General features: G+C 39.6%; 1 protein-coding gene across 3 annotated transcripts in view; it reads right to left on the reverse strand.

Moving 5' to 3' along the window:
- The window catches only part of Pias1 (protein inhibitor of activated STAT 1), a 71,724-nt gene that overhangs the window by 41,328 nt on the left and 2,839 nt on the right, over nucleotides 1-27,557 (reverse strand). For all 3 annotated transcript variants that reach the window (XM_090321781.1, XM_090321782.1, XM_090321783.1), the window contains exon 2: nucleotides 11,928-12,372. In XM_090321781.1, coding sequence (XP_090177907.1) covers nucleotides 11,928-12,372 — 445 coding nt within the window. The remainder of the gene's footprint in view (nucleotides 1-11,927; nucleotides 12,373-27,557) is intronic.

Genomic DNA, 27,557 nt, shown 5'->3' on the forward strand with positions numbered 1-27,557 from the left:
GTTTGTTTTTTCCCCTGTCTGTCCTGGGGCTTGAGCTCTCTGGGCTTGGGTGCTGTCCCTAAGCTTCTTTTGCATAAGCCTAGTCCTCTACCACTTGCGTTACAGAGCTGCATCTGGTTTCTTGAGTAATTTATTGGAGTTAAAAGACTCATGGGCTTTCCTGCCCAGGCTGGTTTTGAATTGCAATCCTCAGACCTCAGCCTCCTGAGGAGCTAGGATTATAGGCATGAGCCACCAGTCTATGAGAATTTTTACAAAAGCCCAGAAGCAGAGCCATGGCTCAAATGGTAGCATGTTATCCTTGAGCAAATAAGTTAAGGGGCAGTACTCCCAAACTGATCCCCTCTCCCTCTTCCTTTCTCTTTATCTCAAACATACGTACATATATACAGAAAAGAAATTTCTAGCATTATAGAATAAAAGAATTTCAAACAAGATTATTCAGCTGAGATATTCAAGAAAGTCTATGCATAAGAAATAAGAAGGCAGGGGCCAGGAGTTTGGCCTAGTGGTTAAAGTGCTTGCCTAGCATGCATGAAGACCCGGGTTCAATTCCTCGGTACCACATACATAGAAAAAAGCCAGAATTGGTGCTGAGGCTCAAGTGGTAGAGCTCTAGCCTTGAGAAAGTCCAAGGACAGTGCTCCGGCCCTGAGCTCAAGCCCAGGACTGGCAAAAAAAAAAAAAAAAAAAGAAATAAGAAGACAATAACAACATATGTAAGAATGACACAGTATTAAAAAGAAAATCATAAAAGCAGCCAGAAAGAAGAAAAACTGTAAAGGAATAACAAAGACCACAGCAATTTTCTTGTGGGAAATACAAGCTATATGCTCTGTAGGCAGATGGAGAATTCCAGGGTAGCCTGGCCTACTCAACAAGACCATGCCTCAAAAAACCCAAAACTGGGCACTATAGCTCATGCCTGTAATTCTGGTTACTCAGGAAGTTGAGATATGAGGATCAATGTTTGAAGCAAGCCTAGCAGCTAAAACCTAGCAGGAAAAGTCTGTGAGACTCTTATCTCCAATTAACCACTAGAAAACCAGAAGTGGTGTTGTGGCTCAAGTGGTAGAACACTAGCCTTGAGCTGAACTCAGGGACAACGACCAGCCCCATGACTAACCAAAAAAAAAAAAAAAAGGAATGAAGAACACCAGAAATTTATAATAAAAAATAATAACAGCATAATATGAAGTTTAAAACTGATACAGAAGTAAAAACATATGAAAGGAACAGCAGGGCTGGGAGTTTGGCCTAGCGGTAGAGTGCCTGCCTAGCATGCACAAAGACCCAGGTTCGATTCCTCCGTACCACATACATAGAAAAAGGCTGGAAGTGCTGCTGTGGCTCAAGTGGCAGAGTGCTAACCTTGAGAAAAACCCGAGAACAGTGCTCAGGCCTTGAGCTCAAGCCCAGGACTGGAAAAAAAAAAAAAAGAAAGGAACAGCATAAAGACCAAAAGACCAAGGGGTAGGAATGGAAATGCACACACACATATGAATGTGGTTATAAAGAAATGTCACTTAATGGTAGTGTAATAAATATATACATTTCCAACTTAAAACAATAGAAGTTATAGATAATAAGCCAACAAGAAAAAATGAAAACACAGATAAGAGATGTCATATAAAAAAGGACAAGAGGGCCGGGAGTTTGGCCTAGTGGTAGAGTGCCTGCCTAGCATGCACGAAGACCCGGGTTCGATTCCTCAGCACCACATACATAGAAAAAAGCCAGAAGTGGTGCTGAGGCTCAAGTGGTAGAGCTTTAGCCTTGAGAAAGTCCAAGGACAGTGCTTAGGCCCTGAGCTCAAGCCCAGGGCTGGCACACACACATACAAAAAAGGACAAGAATAAAGAATAGTTAAGACAAAAATAAAACAAATAGCAACAGTATGAATTTAAAGCCAATCATATCAACAAAAAAACTGAATAAAGTTAAATAATGTTAAAAGTAAACAGATAAGGTAGGCATGGTAACATATGCCTATAATCCCAGAACTTTGGAGACTGAGGTTATCTGAATTTGAAGTCATCTTAAATAATGCCATAAGAACCTGTATCAAAACAAAAAATAAACCACACAAAAAGTCATCCCAATTTTTTAAAAAAATAGGCAAAGGACTTGAACAGTCATTTTTTTCCAAGTAATACATACAAAAGCATACTAAATACATGTAAAAATGTTGTGCTACTTGTCATTAGAGAAAGGTAAGAAACAACCAAACAAAACCCAGCAACATTAACAAGTGTGTGTGAGGTATAGAGAAACTGGAACTTCTGTACCCTGTGGTTGGAAATGTAAAATGGTCACAGCTATGTATCTACTATGGGATAGTTTGATGATTGCTCAAGAAGTCCATATCTCTACGTATGTATCCATATCTATCTATCTATCTATCTATCTATCTATCTATCTATCTCTGTATCTTTATGTATCTATGAATGAGTAGAAATGGACAGAATTTTAATTTGCTATATAAAAAAACCCTGAAGATTCAGATATTTGTATGCTAATGTTCACAGCAACTTTATTCATAATAGCTAAAGGGTAGAAGCAATTCAAGTGCATCAACAGACAAATGAACAAACAAAATGTGGTATTATTTTACCATAAAAAAAATCTAATATGTGCCACAACATGGATGAACCTTAAAAATATTATGCTAAGTGATATTAAACCAGGCAAAGTTGAAAAGTTTAAGAGGAAGGCCATGAGGGGAAGAGAGGAGGGTACACCTGAATAAAGGGAGGTAAGCAAATGCAGCCATTCTAGGCAATGTACATTACATAAACATTGAACTATGTAACTCAGGGCCTGGGTGCTGTCCCTAAGCTTCTTTTGCTAAAGGCTAGCACTCTACCACTTGAGCCACAGCACCACTTCCAGCTCTTTCTGTTTATGTGGTATTGAGGAATGGAACCCAGGGTTTCTTTCATGCGTGCTAGACAAGTACTCTAAACCACTAAGGCACATAATTTCAAAACACAAACAAAAAACAAAGAATTTTACTCCCCCAACTTTTGACATATTGTTCCATAATGAAATAAACTAGGTCAAAAAGGAAAGGATGAACCCTGCTACAAACTATATGATAAACTCAAAACACTGGAACATAAAACTGAGATACACAAAGTAAGGCTGTGAGTTCTGATGATAGGGACACTGAGAATCTAAGCTGTATTTTCAACTGCTCTAAAAATATTTGGTATTCTACCTCACCAGCAGAAAGAAAAGCTAAAAATAGTCTTCTGTTAGAGAGTATTTTTGCTGTCTTGGGAAAAGCGAAACTAAACCCTATCTTCAAATGTCAGCCTTAGATCTTTAATGAATTCTCTGTTTTACTCAAAACAAAACTTGAAAAACAACATGATTAAAAAAAATAACTAGAATGATGTAGCTACATCATTAGCTACAACTAACTTTAAGACAGAAAATTATAGAAAATTTGTTCTCTAAAAGACATACAGTGTGTCATTAGTAAATTTACACTGTTTTAAAGAACATTTATGTAATGGGAACTTTCTAGAAAGAATGGCATGAGGACAGTCATGTAATATTAAATGAAAAACAAAACACTATAGCAGAAATCATAAGCAAATTAGCATTTTGTGCACTGAGAAATCAAAACAGGAATTAAAATGCTTTTAAATTTCTATTTTAAAATTCTTCACACTGAGTATTGCTTTAAAATTTTACACACCTTATAGAAAAACGAATGTAGTTTTATGTGCATATATATGTATAGATTTATAAAACACAATCTTACATGCTATTACTAAATTTTTAGTTCTCATGGTGCTAAATATTGCATAATAAAACTTGGCTCACTTCTTTGCAGTAGACAAATTACTTCTGAATTTTTCCACTCACACAGAACAGAAATAAGACACAGCTACAACATATAACACTATTCAACATTAGCTATACAAAGCCTTTCGTTTCATTTTATTACATTCTAATTTCAAGTTTCTAAAAACCTCATTCTTAGGCCAGTCGAGGTGGCTCAGGCCTGTAATCCTAGCTACTCAGGAGGCTGAGATCTGAGGATCACAACTCAATGCCAGCTCAGGCACTCAAGTCAGTGAGATTCTTATCCCTAACTACTAGAAAACCAGAAGTGGCCCTGAGGCTCAAGGGGTAGGGTGGTAGCCTTGAACCGAAGAGCTCAGAGCAGTGCCCAGGCAGAGTCCAAGCTCCACCACCATCACTACCATCACCAAATAAAACAAAATAAAACTCATCCTTAATAACCTTGCTTACACAAGACATAATGAACTGAGACACCCAGTCAAGGAATTTTGTGGTGGGCTAAGAACAGGAGGATGTAGTAGGAAGAAAAGCAATTTAAAAGAATATTAGAAGCTGGGCACTAGTGGCTCAGATCTGAGGACCATGGTTCAAAGCCAGCAAGAAAGTCTATGGCAGGAATATCTGTGAGACACATCTCTAATTACCTACCCAAAAAAGCCAGAAGTGAAGGTATGGCAGGGCTCAAATGGTGAGTGCTAGCCTTTTTTTTTTTTTGGGCCAGTCATGAGGCTTGAACTCAGGGCCTGAGCACTGTCCTTGGATTTTCTCAAGGCTAAAGCTTTGTCACCTGAGCCATAGCACCACTTCCAGCATTTTCTACCTATGTGGTACTGAGGAATCAAACCTGGGTCTTCATGCAAGCACTCTATCACTCGGTCAAAGTCCTGGCCCCAGGCCAAGTGCTAGCTTTAAACAGAAAAACTTAGGGACAGTGTCCACTTGGTGTGCGCGGTCAAACCTGGACACACCCGGACGGACGGACGGACACACGGATGCGCGTGCACGCGCACACACACACACACACACACACACACACACACACACACAGGGACACACACGGACACACACACGGACACACACCAGGAGGGAAGGAAGGAAGGAAAGAAGGAAGGAAGGAAGGAAGGGAGGGAGGGAGGGAGGGAGGGAGGGAGGGAGGGAGGGAGGGAAAAAGTAGAACCAACTGATAATGTTGCTAAGGTGGAAGAATTACTAAGCAAAATGGTTGGGTAAGCAAGTGTTAGGGCCTGGCCTCAGCTACACATCAGGAGACCATCTACAATCACTTGTTCTGTAGGCAGAGGTATAGTCAGGTGGGAATTAAATTTACATATTTCAGAAGTCTTCAGAAGTTATCTTCAGACCAGTTCCATGTTCTCAATGAGGAAGAAATAAAAAGCAAAGCTTTCACTAAAGTTTTAAAGTATAACAATGCTGGTTAGGAATGTACAGTGAGAGATTAAGACAAATGTGAAAAAATATGGACTATAGTAATACCATACAATGGCTCAGTGGAAATAAACATCCCTATCCACACACGAATTCCTTCCAGTAGTTCATGTGTTAAAGATACGTAGTATCTCCCCTTAGTTTATTTTGCCACTTACTGTAATAAACTTTTTAAGTTCCCACAATAAAATCCTAATGATGTCCTTGTGAGTTTATCCTAGTTTGGAAAACTATCCTCTTTCCAATATTATTTAACTATTATGTATGCATTTATTTGAATGCAATCTATACTTTCCTGATACTGCTTTACCTTTTAAGTATTTAATCTTTAAATCATTTGTATATTACTATTACACTGCACAGAAAACATTTTTTTTGCCAGTCCTTGGGCTATCTCAAGGCCTAGTGCTCTATCTACCACTTGAGCCACTTCCAGCTTTCTCTATGTACGTGGTAATGAATCTTCGTGCGCACTCTACTATTAGGTCAAATCCTGGCCCCCAAAATATTTTGTTTTGCTTTTAATCCTTTCCCAGAGTTTTTTTTTTTTTGGCGGGGGGGGGGGGCAGTCATGGGGCTTGAACTTAGGGCCTGGGCACTGTCTCTGAGCTCTTTTGCTCAAGGCTAGTGCTCTACCACTTTAAGCCATGATGCCATTTCTGGTTTTCTGGTGGTTAATTTGAGATAAGAATCTCACAGGCTTTCTGGGCTGGCTTTGAACACTGATTCTCAGATCTCAGCCTCCGGGTAGGATTATAGATGTGAGCTACAGACATCGGCTTTTATTCTTATTTGAAGTTTTTCTTCAATTTTCTAACTCAATCTTAATTGAATACCAATATTTCTAATAAGTCTGTAAGAATGCAGTTGAGATATTTCAAGAGGAAAAACTGTTCCACACTAAAGGAATCTGTGGAAGAGGTTGTATAAAGTATCTCCTGTGTAAGGATTTAAAGAATGCATTATGCTAATTAAATTTTGTCTAAATTTAACTGTCAGCCAGTGGTGGCTCAAGTTTGTAAAACCTAGCTACTCAAGGAGGCTGAGACCCAAGGATCACAATTTGAAGCCAACATGGGTAGCTTCAATTACAAGTGAACCAGCAAAAAGCCAGAAGTGGGAAGTATAGCTCAAGTGGTAGAGTGCCAGCTTTGAGTGGAAAAAAACTATGCCCTGCATTCAACCCACCCCCACTCTCATAAAAAAGCCTCATATTTGAGTTTCAAAATGTAATGGGGTCTGGTCAAAGATCAGCAGATCCACTGATCACATTATGTACAAACTACGTGTATATATACTCTGTATATAAGCTAGTATACAGGGGCCGAGAGTTTGGCCTAGTGGTAGCGTGCTTGCCTAGCATGCACGAAGACCCAGGTTCGATTCCTTGGCACCACATACATGGGAAAAAGCCAGAAATGGTGCTGTGGCTCAAGTGGCAGAATGCTAGCCTTGAGGAAAAAGCCCAAGGACAATTCTCAGGCCCCGAGTTCAAGCCCTAGGCCTGGCGCAAAAAAAAAAGGCTTATATACATTTCTTGACTATTTACTCTGCAGCTTCTACTCCCCCAGTAGACATTTTTGTAGCTTTATCTCCGGAATCAGAGTATATGATCAAAGGCTAGACCAGACAGTGCACTGCATTCTCCTGGCAATGGTTGGCTGGTTAAAGGCTAAGGTAGTTCAGTCATAAACAATTGCATAGCCAGGCGCGGTGGGTGGCTCATGCCTGTAATCCTAGCTACTCAGGAGGCTGAGATCTGAGGATCTCAGTTCAAAGTCAGCCTGGGCACTAAAAACTGTGAGACTCTTCTCTCCAATTAACCTCTAGAAAACAGGAAGTGGCATTGAAGAGCTCAGGGACAGCACCCAGGCCCAGAGTTCAAGCCCCACAGCCAACCATCCAACAACAAAAAAAGAATTTCATGACTTTTCCTGGGAATACTAGGATAAAAACATTATTTTTTATTCTGCCTTCCTACATGTGTTTGTAAGGATTCTAGGAACTGCTTGGATTCAATGGAATCAACATCAAAGATGAGCCACAAAATAGACTATCAAACAGATTGGTTTCACAAATATCCAACAAACACTAAGTACCTAATATTTCTAAGACATTGATCTCTTGTTTATTAGCAAACACTGACCACCTGATATCGCTAAAATATTATTCCTGTTTATATACTGAAAAAAGATACCAAAAATAATACCTTTGTGGTATTTACATTCCAAGAGTTATTATAAAGAGATCAATGTTGTAGAAAGTGGGCAGGTTAATAGGGATTTGAAAGGAATTAAGTGGAATTTAAATATCATTACCTTGATACAAGGTGAAGGCGTCAACCATGAAAATATGGGATGATAAAGGCATGAGGCTACGGGGTTAGTACCTCAGAGGGACAGCACCCTGCGTTCTATCTCCAGTAGCTCAAAAATGAAGTAGCTTCTAGTTACATGTTACAATTCTAGAGAAAAATCTATCTAAAAAATTAGTGCTTCTGATTCCCCCAGATTCAAGTATAGATGAAAACAGCTTGTCCAGAGCTGTTCAATTGCAACTTCTCGAAAATTAGAGTGATCAGAAGGCCTTTGAATACACTTTCTAATACTTATCAGAGCCTGTTTTTCTTGAATTTACATCATTTGATCTTCAGGCACTGGTTTTTAATTAGCATGTGGAAGAAGAAAAACTCAATTTTAAAAAATGAAAAAAAAGAAATATAATTCAACACCAGAGGAGCTCTTGGCAAAAAAACGCCAGAAACCAATGTTTTTAAAATTAGGAGAGATCATACCAGCACTACACAAACCAAAACAAGATGGATCATTTTAACTAGATAGTACTGAAGCATTTGTTGCTTTTATTTTTGCCTAAAGTAAAATCCAAGTGTATTTTCTCCCCCCCTCTCTCCCTCTCTTCCCCTCTCCCTCCCTCCCTCCCTTCCTCCCTCTCTCTCTCTCTCTCTCCCTCCCTCTCTCTCTCTCTCTCTCTCTCTCTCTCTCTCTCTCTCTCTCACACAACACACACACACACACACACACACACACACACACACACCCATGCTCAAAACTTGTTTCATATTTTATTCATATACCTATCTAAGCCTCAGGCTGCAAAACTCTATATAAGAAATACTATACTTTAGGAGGCCAGGAGTGTGGCCTAGTGCTAGAGTGCTTGTCTAGCATGCACAAAGCCCTAGGTTCAATTCCTGGGTACCACATACACAGAAAAAGGTGGAAGTGGGCTATGGCTCAAGTGGCAGAGTGTTATCTGTGAGCAAAAGTGCTCAAGGACAGTTCCCAGGCTCTGAGTTCAAGGCCCAGGTCTGGCAAAAAATAAATAAGTGGTGCTGTGGTTCAAGGGGTAGGGAAGCAGCCTTGAGCTGAAGAGCTCAGGGACAAAGCCCAGGCCCACAGTTCAAGTCCCATGACAAAAAAACAAAAAAAACCAAAAAACACAACAACAAAAAAACCCCAACAACAACAAAAAACCTAAAACCAAAAATAAATAAAAAATTCTACTTTAGGAAAGAAGGGAAGGCAAGCGGGGTGTGTGACAGAATACTTGACTGGAAGGTCTCAGATTCAATATTACTGTAAAATAAAAATGGGGAGGGGGCAACTTAATATTAAAAAACACGGAGACAATAACCTAGCACACTTAGTTCACTGGTCTTCTCTGACATGTATTGATACACCACATCACATCAAATAACTGTTTATAACAAAACTCAAATGTTCTTGATATTTAATGGGAAGTCTGTTTCATAAACAACAGAATTTAAATAGAAACCAGAGCCTAAAAAAAAGAGAAGGACAAAACATGGGTTGTTTAAACACAAACTGAAGAATGATATCCACATGGTTGATATTCGGATGTGTCCCAATATTTAAAGATTCTTCAGTCTGCAACATCCAAATATTTTCCCAAATCAGAATTCAGTAAGACTGGAGCCGGGAGTTTGGTCTCATGGTAGAGTGCTTGCCTAGCATGTACAAAGACCGGAGTTCAATTCTTCGTTACCACATAAATAGAAAAAAAGCCAGAAGTGGTGCTGAGGCTCAAGTAGTAGAGTTCTGGCCTTGAGAAAATGAAAGGACAGTGCTCAGGCCCTAAGTTTAAGCCCGGGACTGGCAAAAAAAAAAAAAAAAAAAGAATTCAGTAAGACCAAAAAGAGAAGAGCATCCTCACATCTAATTCCCAATTAAAAGACTGACAGGGAACATGGAAACATGATACAAGTGGTAATGTCCATTCAAGCCTCAATACCTACATAATAAATAAATAAAATTTTGGAGTGTTTTACTTTCATTTCCTGCTTGGAAATACTTCTACTACTACTACTACTTCTTTTAAATTCATCCCTTCCTTTATTCTGGGCACTGTCCCTGAGCTCTTTTGCTCAGGGTTAGCACTCTACCACTTTGAGCCACATCACCACTTCCAGTTTTCTTGTGGTTAATTGGAGATAAGAGTCTCACATACTCTTCTGCCTGAGCTGGCTTTGAATCATGATACTCAGATCTCAGTCTCTTGAGTAGATAGAATTACAGGCAGGAGCCAGCTGCACCCAGCACAGAATTTCAATAAATGTTCTACAATTGTTCTCCAAAATTTCTCAAAATATATTCAACACTCATCAATCTTCCAAATTGCAATTTTTAATAACACAGAACAGAATTGACAAAATATTTCTGTAACAGCCAGAAAGTAAATAATTTAAGCTTTGCAGGTACACATTCCCAGTTATATATTCCTTCTGTTTTGTTTTGAACCCTTCAGAAATTAAAAAAAAAAAAAATTAGCTTAGAGCTAGATGAAAATAGATCAAAGGCTAGATGTAGTATGCCAGTTTGTCAATCACTGTTTTAAAACAACAAACCAACATTTTGGAACTCTGGTATTTTAAATATATTACAAAAATGCAACCAAGTTCAAAACTGGGTAAATTTCATTTTACCTTAACTAAAGAAAGGTGACAGTACAGCAATTATGTGTAAAACTGCCTAGTTACCAAGGAGACTGAGGCCTGAGGGCCACAGTTGGCTTGAGCAGAAAATCTATGAAATTTTCCTTTCCAATTAACCACCAAAAAATGTTCAGGTGGTAGAGACCCAGCTTTGAGCAAAAAAGCTGAGGAACAACACACAGATCCTGAGTTCAAGTCCTGTTACTGGTACACATAAAAAAATTAATTCTGGGGCTGGGAGTTTGGCCTAGTGGTAGAGTGCTTGCCTAGCATGCACAAAGACCCGGGTTCGATTCCTTGGTACTATATAATTAGAAAAAGCCAGAAGTGGTGCTGAGGCTAAATTGGTAGAGTTCTAGCCTTGAGAAAGTCCAAGGACAGTCCTCAGGCCCTGAGCTTAAGCCCAGGACTGGCAAAAAAAAAAAAAAAAATTAATTCTGTATCTAGACAAACCAATCAAAGGATGGCAAAATATATTTTAGATCTCAAAATATTATATTAAATATATAAGATATATTTAGGCTGGGAGAATGTGGCTTAGTGACAGAGTGCTTGCCTAGCATGTATGAAGCCTTGGGTTCAATTCCTCAGTACCACATAAACAGAAAAAGCTGGAAGTGGCACTGTGGCTCAAATGGTAGAGTCCTAGCCTTGAACAAAAGCTCAGAGACAGTGCCCAGGCCCTGTGTTCATGCCCTAGGACTGGCAAAAGGGGGAAAAAAAAGATATATTTATATTTAAATTACTTATATATTACATAATACAAATATACTTTATATTATAAAATCATATGTGTGCTTAACAAAGCACACATATTTGCTTGGCAAAATTTAGCTGCAAGCCAGGTGTGATGGCTCATGCCTGTAATCCTAGCTACTCAGGAGGCTGAGATCTGAGGATCAAGGTTCAAAGCCAGCTGGGGCACTAAAGGACCTGAAACTCTTGTCTCCAATTAACCTCTAGAAAACAGGAAGTAGGGCTTGGCTCAAGGGTAGGGCGGTAGCCTTGAGCTGAAGAGCTCAGGGACAAATTTCAAGCCCTACAACCCACAAAAAAAAAAAAAAATTATTATATATATATATCATCTGTAGTGGGGTGCTGGTGGCTCATGACCATAATGTTAGCTACTTCTAAGAAAGCTAAGATAGATCTGAGCATTTTGGTTCAAAAAGCCAGGCTGGGAAAGTCCATGGGACTCTCACCTCCAATAAACCACCAGAAAACTAAAAGTGGAACTGTGGCTCAAAGTGGGAGAATACTAGCCTTGAGTAAAAGAGTTCAGGGACAAAGCCCAGGCTCTACATTCCAAGCCCCACAACCAGCCAAAAACTAAAAACCAAAAAACTGTTCATCCTTACTAAGCAAATCTAGTTAACCTTTTTTTTTGTCAGTTATGGTGCTTGAACTCTGGGCCTGGAGGCTGTCCTTGAGCTCCTTGGCTTGGGCATTGTTCCTGAGCAATTACAGGCTGGAGCCACCACGTCGGCTCTTGAAATCTTTTAATATTCATGGTGTCAATAGCATCTTTTTCCCCCATCAGAAAGGCAGTTTTTTTCACATAAAATTGAAAATTTCTCAATACACTTAGTACCAAATGCAAATTTCATTATGAATAATAAATTGAGTCAAATTATAAATCTACAGTAAAAACTATCCCACAAAAGTAGCCAAATACCTTATATAATAATCTTACCTAGACTTGTGGGTTTTATCAGTTCATCCAGTAAGTCATAAAATGGTAGTTTTTGAAGTTTTATATCCGGATGGACTGGGTGAAGAGCTGATGAAAGATGTGGGAGTTCCAGTTCATGTTTAGGTCCCAGAAGAGAAGCAGGGAGTAGCGGTGATGATGCAGGGTGACCATCGTAAGTGAGTTGTGGAATGGTGGATGGAGACAAAGTTGCTGGCATAGGACTTGAATGTACATTTGGGATGGACAAGTCCGCAGGCGTCATAATTTTCTGGGGAAACCGCCGCCTATAGAGTTCTTTAATTTTCATTTGTACAGCAGGACTACAGCCAGCCTTTAGCAAATGCAGTGCTTTTGTGAGAAGTTCGTGTTTGCGTCCGTGCTTATTTCTCCCAGCGTAGCCCAACAGTACTTGGAGTTCAGAAACTCTAAGGCTCATAACCATTTGCTTAGAGAAAAAAAACAAATGTAAAACATTAGCCTCAAAAAGAGTACAATAACTCACTACTTTATTTATGTAACTGTAACCTCCCCCTACTCACTGTCATTTCAATTTTAAAAATTACAATATTTAAAATATTTCATTATAATCCCTCTCTTTTTACTCAGTGTCAAGGCAATGCATTTACAATCTGAATTATTTCAACCTTTAAATTTAACCTCTTAAACAAAAAAATTAGAATTAATGTTCATAAAAGCATACATCATGTAGAACCACATCTCTCTTCAATTTACTGTCTCAGTGAAATTGTCAGGTATTTATCAAGCAGTTACTGTGTCTCTAGGAAAGTGTACTATGTAAATGGCAAAAGAGTATTTCTGGTTTCTTGGGAAAAACTGTAAAGATATATAAAACAAACAGCTCACCTCAAATACAAAATGGAGGTAGGATAACAATACCATATTATGAGGTATTACATAATATACTAACTTTGGAATATGTAGGACTTAAAAGAATAGCTTTTTGACAAGGTAAATTTGTTAGGTACATATAAGTAATAATTCTACAAGGTATCATTCTACCATACACAAATGAATCAGAGTTCACAAAAGTTAAATAAGCTTCTATTTGCCAGAGTTAAGAAGCAGTGAGAATTCAAATCCAGCTAAACCATTAGGAAAAAAACTAGGCTGGACATATATTATTTACCCTTGTTCTACTAGGAAAGTAAGGCTGAAAGTCCAGGAACTCAATCTACACATCATAATGTATGAAACTGGAGTAAAGAAATCTATTTAACTTCATTTAGCCCCATCTTTACACGTGTTTTTGATCACCATTATTATTATTACTAGGAAGCAAACAACAGGAAATGGCCATCTAATCCAATCTTCTCATTTTTAAAGCAGTAGAAAATGGAAATCAAAGAAATGACTTACCCTGCCTCACCTATGTAGTAAAACAGAATCCTACAGACTTTCACCAGCACTGACAGGGAGGGAGAGTTAAGATAAACAGATGCTAGCTCACCATTCATTAGCTTTCAATTTCCTCAAGTGTTTCATTTCTTTTCCCTATAGCAAATTTCAATACATAATGGCTAAGCTGCCTTTGCTAATTCACCACACCACTCACAGTAATGGACTTTCCTCCTCAGCTCTTCCTTTAGAGGCTTTTGCAGGTGGCAAAGAAAATAAATAAAACAGAAGTACATGATATGGAGAATTCTGTTGCCTCAAAGTCCAGCTTTTGTCAACCTTTCCCCAGTAGACAAGAAAAGAACTATTTCTACTTTTTTTGATGTTGGTACTGAAATTGGCTTGTGCCCTCCTATCCCTAAACCCTTTGATCAACGCTAGTGCTTTACTACTTGAGTCACACCTCCGCTCAAGCCTTTTGTGGTTAACTGAAGATGAGTCTCATGGCCTTTTCTGCCTGGGTTGGCTTCAAACTGTGATAATCAGATCTCAGCTTCCTGAGTGGCTAGGATTACAAGCATGAGTCACCAGGTATCCAGCTTGTTCTTTTTTATTTTAGCATCTATCCTACGGTATTATAGGGGTTTTTTTTGTTTATATAAGTGATTTCTTGCCAAAACCCAAGTTCTCTAGCACCTACAGCCTGTTATTCTCAGGATCTAGGATTAGGGCCTGCCTAACAGTAGAAACTCATCAAACATTTAGACAAAGAATGAACAGTAAAGACATATTAGAAAAGTGGTACAGTCTTCAAATGAACACCCAAACTCTTATGCTTCATAAAGGCATGAAAAGATATTATGTAGTTTTATGGGTGTTATTTTTCCAGTCCCAGAGCTTGAACTCGAGGCCTGAACTGTCCCTGTCCTTGAGCTTCTTCTGCTCAAGCTAGTACTCTTATCACTTGAGCCACAGTGCCATGTCTGACTTTCTGTTATGCAGCATTGAGGAATCAAACCCATGGCTTCATGCATGTTAGGCAAGCACACTACCCATAAATAAGTCACATTCCCAGCCCCAACATGCAGTTTTGGTTTTTTTTTTTTTTTGCCAGTCCTGGGCTTGAGCGCAGGGCCTGAGCACTGTCCTTGGACTTTCTCAAGGCTAGAGCTCTACCACTCGAGCCTCAGCACCACTTCTGGCTTTTTTCTATGTATGTGGTACCAAGGAATTGAACCCGGGTCTTCATGCATGCTAGGCAAGCACTCTACCACTAGGCCAAACTCCCGGCCCCCAACATGAAGTTTTTAAAAACAAATTCTGCTGGGTGTGCTGAGTCTGGAGACTCAGATAAGAGAACTGACAATTCAAGATCAGCCTGAGTTACATGGTGAGACATTGTTTCATAAAAACCACAAATGAGGGCTTTAATCCTAGCTACTCAGGAGGCTGAGATCTGAGGATCTCGGTTCAAAGCCAGCCCAGGCACTAAATAATGTTGCCTCTTACTTTCAATTAACCACTAGAAAATTGAAAGTGGGGCTGTGGCTCAAAAGATAGAGCGCTCAAGGGGTAGAGCGGTAGCCTTGAGCTGAAGAGCTCAGGGACAACACACATGCCTGAGGTAGGGTAGCCTTGAGCTGGAGAGCTCAGGGATAGCACCCAGGCCCAGAATTCAAGCCCCATGACCCCCTCCGCCTCCCAAAAAAGAAACTTAGCTACTCAGGAGGCCAGGGGTAGGGTGGTAGCCTACTTGAAGAGCTCACGGACAGAGGCCAAGTGTGCTAGTTCACTCACACCTGTAATCACAGCTACTCAGGAAGGCAGCAGTTTTAGAGTCCAATGCAGGCAAAAAGTGAAACAGCAACACAACAAACAAGCAAGGTGTGGAAACACACCAGACCTCCCAGCTATGTGGGAGGCATAGGAAGATCATGATCTGAGGCCAGCTGCAGTGAAAATGAGATCTGGTGTCTGAAAAAAATCTAAAGTAAAGAATCATGCATGCATGCATGGCTCAAGTGGCAAACACAGACTCCAAGTTCAAACTCTAGTACTGTGGGGGGGAGGGGCCGCAAACACTAAATGGATGAACACACACATTCTACCTCAAACCATTTATTTATTTTATTTATTTATTGGTCAGTCCTGGGGCTTGAACTCAGGGCCTGAGCACTGTCCTGGAGCTTTCTCAAGGCTAGAGCTTTACCACTTGAGCCACAGCACCGCTTCTGGCTTTTTCTGTGTATATAGTACTGAGGAATTGAACCCAGGGCTTTGGGCAGGCTAGGCAAGTACTCTACCACTAGGCCACACTCCTAGACCCTCCAACCTTATAAATATTCCTTTTCTTAGATGATATCAGAGATTGTAAACAATTACTAACTTTAAGATTAATAGGATCTCATCTTTTCCCAACTCACCAAAATACCTTAGGAGTACAAAATAGTTTTGAAGCTTTTCATTCTTTATTTAAAAGGGATTACTCAAACTGAAATATACTATTACGTTTTACATGTAGAGTTAACAATGAGGGCTGCTTCTGGGGAAGGAAATGGAAAGCCAGCATTACTTTCTTCAACAGATTACGCTTTATCCTTAAAAAAAAAAAAAAAAAAAAGCACAGCTGTGTATGATGGCACATGTCTATAATCCCAGCATATGGGTGGCCCAGGCACAAAAAAATCAAGTTTGAGCCCATCTGAGGCAACATCCTGTTTCAAACAAACAAGCTGAATAGTAAATAAACTAGCTAACTTCAGCTTTTAAACAAACAACTTGAAGCAGGGTGCTGGTGGCACTCATGCTTGTAGTGCTACATACTTAAGAAGCTGAGAGCAATCTAAATTCACAAGACCTCATCTTGAAAATGAGCAAAAATCAGGGCAAAAGGTGTGTCTCAAGTGGTATAGGGCCTACCTAGCAAGTGCAAGCCCCTGAGTTCAAACCCTAGTACCACTAAAAAAACAAAGTGGACAAATGATACTCCTTCAGTGTTTTTCTGTTTCCTTCCTTACATGCCTACTATTTAAATATTGGCCTTCCTAGAATGAGTCCCTAGATGTTCTCGGGGGAGAACAATGAGTAGGAAGAGAATAAGGGAAGTCCTCACCGTTCTTTCAGAAAACATTTCCTTCAATCCCCTTTTCCAGTTATGTAAAACTTTACAAACACCTATTTATGTATGTGAACCCAATTACAGCCACACAGGCAGGAACCATATTCTAAAACAGATAAATACAGTATGCTAAGTGTTATTAACCTGCAGTCAGAGTACTTTTTGCAATTAAATAGAAAGTACTAGTTTTATTATCCCATTAGCTATGACATTAAACTGTGAGTAAGAACTGGGCACATCAGTTGTACAATATAATTACTCTCATTCTTACATTCTACTGCAGTGGTTTACAGGATCAGTCATAAAGTAGACCCTATATTACAAATCTTTACCTGTTATCACTTTGTAACCAATTATAAACCATAATAAATCCCAAAGACAAAATAGGCATTTAGAAATGTTATTTCAAACAACATGTTATGAGAGACAAAAACATGAGCAGGGGTATCAAGGTTCAAGAAGTAATAAACCCCTTACCTAATGAATGTAACTGTAACCCCTTTATACATTACCTCAACAATAAAATACAACTTAAAAAATGTCATTTCAGGAATGTCATTGTCCAAGAAGAAATGATCTCTTTACCTGACTTATGTAATTGTGACCCATTTGTACATTACCTTTTTAATAACAATAAAAAAGTTTTAAAGTTATTTCAAGATAGATATGTTGGTTCATCTCTGTAATCCCACTACTTGGAAGACTGAGATCAGGAGGGTTGGTTCAAGACCAACCCAGGCAAAACATTTACAAGATCACCATCTCAACACTTAAAAAGCTGGGTGTGAGTGATTGTGTCATATCACCTAAACAAGAAACCCATTCAGACCAGCTCAGACAAAAAGTGAGAGAACTGGAGGGAGGGAGGAAGGAAAGGAGGAGAGCTTGACACCAGTGGCTCTGACCTGTAATCCTAGCTACTCAAGAGGCACAGATCTGAGGACAGTGGTTCAAAGTGCTTGCAGTAAAGGACATGAGACTTTTATTTCTAATAAACTAATCAGAAAAAGCCTGAAACAGAACTGTGGCTCCAATAGTAGAGTGCTAGCCTTGAGTACAAGCAGCTCAGGGACAGTGTTCAAGCCCTGAGGTCAAGCCCTAAGACCACACACATGCATGCGCACATGTGCACACAATCAAAAAGGGGCTGTGAATGTGGCTTAGTGGAGAGTGCGTGCCTAGCATGCATGAAGACCTGAGTTTGACCTACAGTACCATATACACAGAAAAACCCAGAAGTTGGCACTGTTGCTCAAATGGTAAGAGTGCTAGCCTTGAGCAAAAGAAGCTCAGGGACAGTGCCCAGGCCCTGAGTTCAAGCCCCTGGACTAACAAAGCTAAAAGGGTCAGAGGCATGGCTCAAGTGGTAGAACACCTGCCTAACTGCCCTGAATTCAAATCCTAGTACCATCAAAAAAATAAAATCAAAATTTTAAAGTGTCATATTTATTTCTCTTTCACCTATCTATAACTGCAAAGGAATAATCAGATATTTCTTAACTGCATATATTCAAGTCTTTACAGTAACAACAAAATATATATTATTCATTATTTTATTTTTAAAGTCAGCTTATTTATTCATATTCAACAGACTAAATATCCTGGATCATTCCAAATCCTTCCTATTAGAAATAGTTAACAAGCAGCTGGCAGATGAGCAATTTGTGAATAATGCCTAGTTTAACTAGAAAACCTAGTTAGACGGTGCCTACTCAAAGCAGGAAATCAAGCTGGTTATGTATTTCTCTTCAACCTTCTTGCACCCAATTTCTCATCTTTTATTTATGTCACAATATAAGATAACTGGAAAAATGACCTGTAGCACCTACCCCTCTAGCTGATCATCATCTTCCTCTCCTGGTCTCGATTCCTTCATATTGATTACACTGAGCTCCCGTAAAGTGACAAAATATTGTGATTATACAGAGATTTCATTCTCCCTCAAGCAAAGCATAAGCTGAATGCTGTTGAAATCATATGCTATGTCTTCAATTTTTGATAGATAATTTAAGCATCATTCCCATTTATGTACTACCACATTTCATGAAACAGATGGATAAGTGCTTCTAAAAGCTCTGTCCTGGTAACTTGAATACTAAAAATAACAAATCTAAATCAGACTTTTAAAATTTGGATGTTTTTATAGTAAAAAAAATTTTAATTTAAAATTTAAGAGGTAAGCCGAGCATAGCAGCTCACATCTGTAATCCTAGCTACTCAGGAGGCTTGAGATCTGAGGATCAAGGTTCAAAGCCATCCTGGACACAAAAGGACCTGAGACTCTTATTTCCAATTAACTTCTAGAAAATGGAAAGTAGGGGTTGGCTCCAGGGTAAGGCAGTAGCCTTGAGCTGAACAGCTCAGGGAAAATGCCCAAGCCCAGGGGTAAGGTGCTAGCCTTGAGCTCAGGGACAGCACCAGGCCAAATTCAAGCCCTATGACCCACCAAAAAACAAAAACAAAAAAAAAACATGTTTTTTAATAGTTAAGCCAGCAAGGTGGCTCACGCCTATAATCCTGGCTACTCAAGATGCTAAGATCTGAGGATTGTGGTTCAACACCAGCTAGGGCACTTAAAAAGTCCAAGAGACTCTTATCGCAATTAATCACTTAAAAAAAAAAGGGGAGGGGGGAGTGGGACTGTGGTTCCAGGGGCAGGGTGGTAGCCTTGAGCTGAAGAGCTCAGGGACAGCGCCCAGGCCCAGAGTTCAAGCCCCATGACCCATCCCCTACCAAAAAAAATATGTTAAAACCCTAACTTTAGACAACTTCTAATACAGAGGCAGGAAAATGTGCTTTTCATTTAAGGAAAAAGCTGTATTGCACATAGATCTTCAATAATATCTTTATTACTTATTTAGGCAAGGCTGGATTTGAACTCAGGGGCCTTAGTATTTGTTAAGCAAGTGCTATAGTACCTGAGCCTTTTTGATTATTTTTGTAGATGGAGTTTAGCAGACTTTTCTGCCTGGACTAACTTCAAAATGATCTGGATTTTAGTCTCCTGAGTATCTGGTGGCATATACCACCAGTGCATCATAGTTCAATATCTTTAGATCAATATAAAACACCCTTAATGAATATGCAGAAGGAAGGAAGTATAGGAACAATGAACATAGATAGGCTTATCTTCAGGGAAACAGATAATCATATTAAGTCAGGGAAACGAATAATCATTATATTAATAATTATATTAATTTAATTCTCAAAAATTATCCAAGCCAGGCACCAATCTTAGCTACTCAGGAGATCTGAGGATCACGGTTCAAAGTCAGCCTAAGCAGAAAAGGGCAGGAAAGTCTGGGAGACTCTTAACTCTAATTAACCACCAGGAAACTATAAGTGGCACTGTGGCTCAAGTGATAGAATGCTAGCCTTGAGCTGATGAGCTCAGGGACAGTGCCCAGGCCCAAAGTTCAACCCACAGGACCAAAAAAATAAGTTACCCAATACCCGCCATATAACACCCCCACACATACACACACATAGTAAGGTAATATTGTATATGGGATTTGGATACTGACTTAACCACAATCATAATCTTACAGGGTACTTTCTCACTTAAAAAAATGAGAAGCCAGGTGCCGGTAGCTCACATCTATAATCCCAGCTACTCAGGAGGCTGAGACCTGAGTATAAAGGAACAAAGCTAGCCACAGCAGGATAAGTCCAATTAACCACCAGAAAACTGGCAGTGGCACTGTGGCTCAAAGTAGTAGAGCACAAGCCTTGAGGGGAAAAAAGCTTAGGAACAGTGCCAGGCCCCTGAGTTCAAACCCCACAACGACGACTATGATGACCACCACGCCCACCACCACCACCACCAATAACAACAACAACAACAATAGACTGATGGTCACGGTGGTATAAAATTCCAGCCCCTGGAAGGACAGGCAGGAAGAGTAGCCACAGTGCTTTTTCCACTTTTCTGGTGGGTAATTGGAGATAAGTCTCATGGACTTCCGTGCCTGGGCTGGCTTTGAACCCCAATCCTCACATCTCAGCCTCCTAAGTAGCTAGGATTACAGGAGTGAGATCACCAGGGTGCAGGTAAGATCTTCTTATCCAACTTTCCCTCTAATATATTGTTTTACTATATTTTTTTAATTAATTTTTTTTTTTTTGGCCAGTCCTGGGGCTTAAACCCAGGGCCTGGGCACTGGGCTTCTTTTGCTCAAGGCTAGCACTCTACCACTTGAGCTATAGCACCATTTCCACCTTTTTCTATGTATGTGATACTGAGGAATTGAACCTGTGGCTTCATGTATGCTAGGCAAGCACTTTATCACTACGTTACACTCCCAGTCCTTCACCATACTTCTTGACTCATAGTCTTCCAGGTTCTGCTTAAATACTTGTAGGAGTTCACAGCCTCTTAAAGCAGACCACACTGGTGAAAAGCTCTATAAGTCAAAATTTTTCTGCAACTTGTATCTAAGATATACCAATCTATTCTTAAAATATGCTGAAGACTCTTTTCTTTCAGCTAGTGAGATCTTTTTCCACTGTTGATCATTGTTCTACAGCCTGTAGTACTCAGGCACCAATGAAAAATAATCCTGATGAGGCTCACACAATTTTAGACATATTACTATTATTATAAATATGATGCTTCTACCAATGTACTTTAACAAGATATTCACATTTTAGCTTTCTGTTCTAAATTGAAAAATGGGGAAGGCGTTACACATGCTAGACAAGTGCATATGACATCTAAGTTTCATGGTGGGGGAACATTGTAAGTAAGAAGCAATTTGACTGAGCCTGATATTTTAAAGACCTTCAATTTAAAGTAAATAGGATACGATAACTCACCATTCTTCTAACTAGATTCATAGGGGTAGTAAGTATCCAGAGCAAACAAGTTCTTAAAAATTCAACATTCTACATAGTTCCTAATCAGGCCTTCTTTTCTCAAATCATATTAATATATATTAATATATAGACAAATGTTTCATCAATATAACATTGAATTCACTTGGTTATAAAACTTCTATTATCATCAATGTTTACTATTCTTACTTCTTTCTACTTCATAAAAGAACTATCAGGTATGTTGACTCATGCCTATAAGACCATCACTAAGATGGTGAGGAAAGAGGATTTTAGGTTCAAGGTCAACTTGGATTCTCTGTTTTAACAAGAGGAGGCAAAGGAACATGGCTCAAGTGATCAAGGGCCTGTCTTATAAGAATAAAGACCTGAGTTCAAACCTCAATATCACCACAAAAAAAAAAATCAAAAAAACTATGCAGACTTCAATTTTCCAGAAGTTCTACTCTGCACCTATTTCATTTAAGATATCCTTTCCCGGGGGGCCAGGAGCGTGGCCTAGTGGTAGAGTGCTTACCTAGCTTGCACTGAGTCCTGGGTTCTATTCCTTAGTATCACATGTACTAAAAAAGCTGGAAGTGGTGCTGTGGCTCAAGTAGTAAAGAGATAGTTTTGAGAAAGCCCAAGGACAATGCCCAGGATCAAAGTTCAAGGCCAATGACAAGCAAAAAAAAAATAATAATAATCCTTTTTCACTTTTGAATATATGTCTGTTTAAACTGTATGTTAAGTTATATGGATACTGTGGAGTTAATGATAACAAACATCTAAAACATGTGAACTTCCATTATCAAATGACAAGTCAGCATGGCCATGTTACTGGACTCAGTTAAAATGTCATGTACACAATTAACCTCAATCACCTTTCTCAAGTTTGAAATGGTTCTCTACTAGCAATCTGTTTTGTAGTGATGAAACTCAAGGAATGCTAGCCACAGGTTCTATTTAGCTGCAATCCCAATCCTCCAGTAGCAATCCTATATAGATTTTTTTTAGTATTCTGGACTACTGAATTACTATGGAGTACCTAAATTCATAACCCAAACAGATTTAGACAGTGAAGGATATCTACACTGCCATAATTTTAAAGAACTCATTCTATCTAGTTATTAAAGGGACAAATGGAAAGACAAGGGGAAAATGGGAGGGAAAGATGGGAGGAAGGACAGTTTGCTTGGTCAGTTGGTCAGTGAGTCAGTCTCTTTCTCAAAGGTTCTACAGATTAGATTCTATAGAACCCTACAGATGCTTTCCCTCCTAACACTCATATTGGTGCTAATATCTATAGAAAAGCTCTATCCAAAGGCTGAAGTATGGCTCATGCAGTAATTTGAGTGCCTCCCTAGCAGGCAGAAAGCCCTGAATGCAAACCCCAGTGAAGTAAAACAAGCAACAACAAACTGCAAGTGGATCTGGGAATGTGGCTTAGTGGGTAAAGTGTTTGCCTAATATACATGAAGCTATAGGTTCGATTCCACAGTACTACTTAAACAGAAAAGGGAAGAAGTGGTGCATGCTATGGCTCAAGTGGAAGAGTGCTACCCTTGAGCCAAAAGTAACCTCAGGGAGAGTGCTGAGGCCTGAGTTGAATCTCCAAGAATGACCACCCCCCCCCCCCCAAAAAAAATAACCTGACAGGAATCTATATAAGAGCTGGAGCCAGGCACGTGGCTCACCCCTGTAATCCTCTCTACTCAGGAGGCTGAGATCTGAGGATTTCGGTTCAGAGCCAATCCAGGCCTCCAATTAACCACTGGAAAACTGAAAGTGGTGCTGTGGCTCCATAAGTAGGGCTGTAGCCTTGAGCTGAAGAGCTTAGGGATAGGGCCCAAGCCCAGAGTCCAAGCCCCATGACAGAGAGATACAAACACATAGATTTTAAATAAGGCACAAACCTTATAGTATTTGATTATCGCAATGCAATTTTCAAAATCATACATATTTGAAAGGTTGGCTTGGTGGCTCATGCCTGTAATCCTTATCACAAAAGAACCCGAGACTCTTTATTTCCAAGTAATCTCTAAAAAAATGGGAGGCAGGGCTTGGCTCAAGGATAAGGCGGTAGTCTTGAGCTGAAGAGCTCATGGACAGAGCCCAAGCCTGAGTTCAAGTCCCATGACCCACTTTAAAAAAATCATACATATTTAAAATGTATAATTCACAACCTATTTCATATTTTATCCTGTGGGTTTTGTTTTTGGTTTGTTTTAGTGGGTTATGGGGCTTGAACTGTGCCTGTTCCCTATCCCTGAGCTCTTCAGCTCAACAGTAGCACTCTGCCACTTTAGCTTTTGCACCACTTCCAGTTTTCTGGTGGTTAATTGGAGATAAGAGTCTCATGGGCATGGACTTCATGCCTGGGCTGGCTTTGAATTGTGATCCTCTGATCTCAGCTTCCTGAGTAGCTAGGATTACAGGTGCGAGCCACTCCACCAGCACTTGGCTTGATTTGGCAATCTGACACACAGTAAAAACCAGAAACTATGAATGCAAAACAATAAAGCAAGAATTACTAATTTACTTCAGTTATAAACTTGAATTAGAAAACCCTTGCATTTCTCACCAAAGTAGATGAAAGGTCTACTGTATATTTTATAATAATTTAAGGTGTTTATATAGATAATAAACTATGCTTGATACTAATATATTTAAAACATCTGAAAATAGGTTTACTTTGTATCAAGGCCCTGGACTAAATACCCAACTCTCCACCAAAAAAGAAAAGAACAATAAAAAAGAACTTAAGAGCCAGCACAGGTGTGATAGCTCATGCCTGTAATCCTAGCTGAGATCTCAGGACGCTGAGATCTTAGGATCAAGGTTCAAAGCTCAAGGGTAGGGTGGTAGCCTTGAGCTGAAGAGCTCAGCGACAGTGCCCAGGGTCAAGCCCCATGACCCACAGAAAAAAAAAAAAAAAGAACTTAACTGTAATGATAAGGACTTGCTGACTAAAATACATGCAACCTAAATCTATATTTGCTAATTTAGAAAGACAGCTATTAAAATAACAGATTGCAAATAAAAACTGAAAGTGGTCTCTTTGTGATAACTGTATAGTCACATAAAGAAAGCCTAGCCCAGCTATAATCCTAACTACTCGGGAGGCTGAGATCTGAGGATCACAGTTGGAAGCCAGCCCATGCAGAAAGGTCCCCTTGAGACTCTATCGCCAATTAACCATTCAAAAACTGGAAGTGGTACTCTGACTCAAAGTGATAGAGTGCAATCATAGAGCAAAAGAGCTCAGGGACAGTGCCCAGACCAAGAGTTCAAGCCCCATGACAAAAAAAAAAAAAATGGTGGCTAAGAGTTTGCCTTAGTGGTAGAGTGCTTGACTATTATGCACAAAACCCTGGGTTCCAGTCCTTGGTATGACAAACACAGAAAAAGCAGGAAGTGGTGCCATGTCTCAAGTGGTAGTAGAGTGCTAGCCTTAAGAAAGCCCAAGGACAGTGCTCAGGCCCTCAGTTAAGCTCTAGGACTGGAAAAAAATAAGAAATTTTAAAAATGGTATTTACAAAATATAATTTTAAAGTATAATTTAAACTAAGAAATCCCAAACTTTTTTCCAGAAAGTTTACAGAAAACAAAGAATACCCCAAAATACCCTGGCATACAGCAAAGGAAAAGTATTACTGACTATATAACTAGAATTGTTTGTGAATTAGGCATCCTAGCTTTATAACTCTAGACTCTAGGACAGTCATGTACCTTTAAGTAGGCCTACAGTGAAGGAAAATGGAGGGATGGGTGTGGTTGGAAGAGATGGGGAGAATGATGAATAGTATTGATCAAGATGCATTGTACTCATAAACTCACATGTTGAATTGAAAACCCTTTGTACAACTATTTAAATATAATAGTTTCAGCTGGGCGCAGGTGGCTCACACCAGTAATCCTTGCTACGCAGGAGGCTGAAATCAGGAGGCTGAAATCTGAGGATCATGATTAAAAACAGCTTGGGGCTGAAGTCCGTGACTCTTATCTCCAATTAACCACCAGAAAACTTTGTGCATGCTAAGTGAGCACTCCACTCTACCACTAGGCTATGTTTCCAGCCCCTTAATCTTTAAATTTTCAATTTTTTTTGCTGGTTCTGGGGCTTGAACTGAGAGCCTAGGCAACAGCCACAGAGCTTCTCTGTGCTCAAGACTAGCACTCTACTACTTGAGCCACAGCAGCACTTGTGGCTTTCTGGTGGTTAATTGGAGATATGAGTCTGAATGGCTGTCTTTGAACCATGATCTAGGATTACAGGTGTGAGCCACCCATGCATGGCTAAAAACTAATTTTTTTATATAATGTTCCTAAATGATGTTCAAAGCAATAGTGATGTAGAATAAAAAATCATCTAAATGTAGCACTTCACAAAAGCAAATTATGGAGATTAAAATCAAATCCATTAATGAATTTTCAGATTTAGCTGTCTCCATCTGAAATAAAAGCACAAAATTATACCAAAGTAAAATTAAGTGATTGGGCTAGGATGTGGCTTAGTGGTAGGGTGCCTGCCTAGCATGTGTGAAGCCCCATGTTTGATTCTTCAGTACCAAATAAACAGAAAATGTTGGAAGTGATGTTATGACGCAAGTGATCCGAGTGCTAGCCTTGAGCAAAAGAAGCTCAGAGACTGGCTGGCTGGGATTTTGGCCTAGTGGTACAGTGCTTGCCTAGCATGTAAAAAGACCCGGGGTTTGATTCCTCGGTATCACATACACATAAAAAGCTCTTAGTGGTGCTGTGGCTTATGTGGTAGAGCTCTAGCATTGAGAAAGTCCAAGAACAGTGCTCAGGCCCTGAGTTCAAGCCCCAGGACTGGGAAAAACAAACAAAAACCACGAGGCCAGGAGTGTGACCTGGTGGTGGTAGAGTGCTTGCCTAGCAAGCACAAAGACCTGGGCTCTAATCCTCAGTACCATATACGTAGAAAAAAGCCAGAAGTAGTGCTGTGGCTCAAGTGGTAGAGCTCTAGCCTTGAGAAAGCCCAAGGACAATGTTCAGGCCCTGAGTACAAGCCCCAGGACTGGTTTAAAAAAAAAAAAAATCCAGGGCTGTGCTCACCACTGTAATCCTATCTACTCAGGAGGCTGAGATCTGAGGATCAAGGTTCAAAGCCAGCCCAAGCACAAAAGGACCTGAGACTCTTGTCTCCAATTAACCTCTAGAAAACGGGAAGTGGGGCTTGGCTCAAGGGTAGGATGGTAGCCTTGAGCTGAAGAGTTCAGGGACAGGGCTCAGGCCAAGTTTAAGCTCCATGACCCACGCGCGCGCGCGCGCGCGCGCACACACACACTCCCAAAGATAATGCCCAGGCCTTGAATTCAAGCCCTAGGATTGGGGGAAAAAAAAGAAAAAGAAAAAAAAAATTAAGTGATTATTTCATGAAAAAAAGAAAAAAAAAAAGCTGAATTATCTGACAAGATTATTCTAAAGTAGGTCTTCTCCTCCAATTGAATTCCATTATTTGCACCACCAAAATACTAATGAACTTCCCACAGTTACTTCTGAGTTTAAAACAGCAATATAACTTGATGGTTTTAACACACACACACACACACTTTGGAAACCAGATGTATATCCCTTAAACTCCTCTGATTAAGGCTGGTATGGGATGATTGCTAGTTCTCTGCTAGCCTGGGATAGTGAGACTGTCTTAAAAATTGGGGAGGGAGGCCATGAAAGAGAAGAGGGAAGTGGGGAGAGAAAAAGAAAGGGGAGGATAGGTAGAAAGGTACACTACTAAGAGGAGCTACATCAAACTTGTCAGATTAACTATATTAACTTGCCAGATTCTTAACTACAAAAATCATCTGGACATCACACCTTTCTGCTTTCAAGTTCCTAAAAATAATAAAAATGTTCCCCTCCACAGTCTCACAAATGTCACTTTGTATTTCCCTAATGAAATATTACAACTTTTCATATACAAATGTGCATAGGGAACTCATTTTGACATGTATGACTCACAATTTAATTTTTTGTTGGCAATTTCTTAAGTACTACAGCTTGCACTTTTCAAATAGAGAACATAGATCTGTTTTTCCTATCTAATCTTTACAGGATTGTTACAGATTTAAAAGGAGTTACTAAAAAGACCATGAGGAAAATGACTGAATACAATCCTCAGCTAAATCATGTGGATGTGACCCAGGATAATGAAAAAGTCACTGCATTTACTCAATGCCTCCTAGTTGAAAGTACTGTATTTCCATTTAAAACTTTAAGAAATCTGGGATTCTCTTAATTTTTACTTTGATTTTTTTCCTACTTTATTAAGCTGAGTGCTGCTTGCCTTCAAAACTCACAAAGTATCTGAGAACATA

The sequence above is a fragment of the Megascapheus bottae genome, chromosome 30 (genome assembly GCF_031878675.1).
Source record: "Megascapheus bottae isolate mThoBot1 chromosome 30, mThoBot2.hap1, whole genome shotgun sequence".
Taxonomy (NCBI): Eukaryota; Metazoa; Chordata; class Mammalia; order Rodentia; family Geomyidae; genus Megascapheus; species Megascapheus bottae.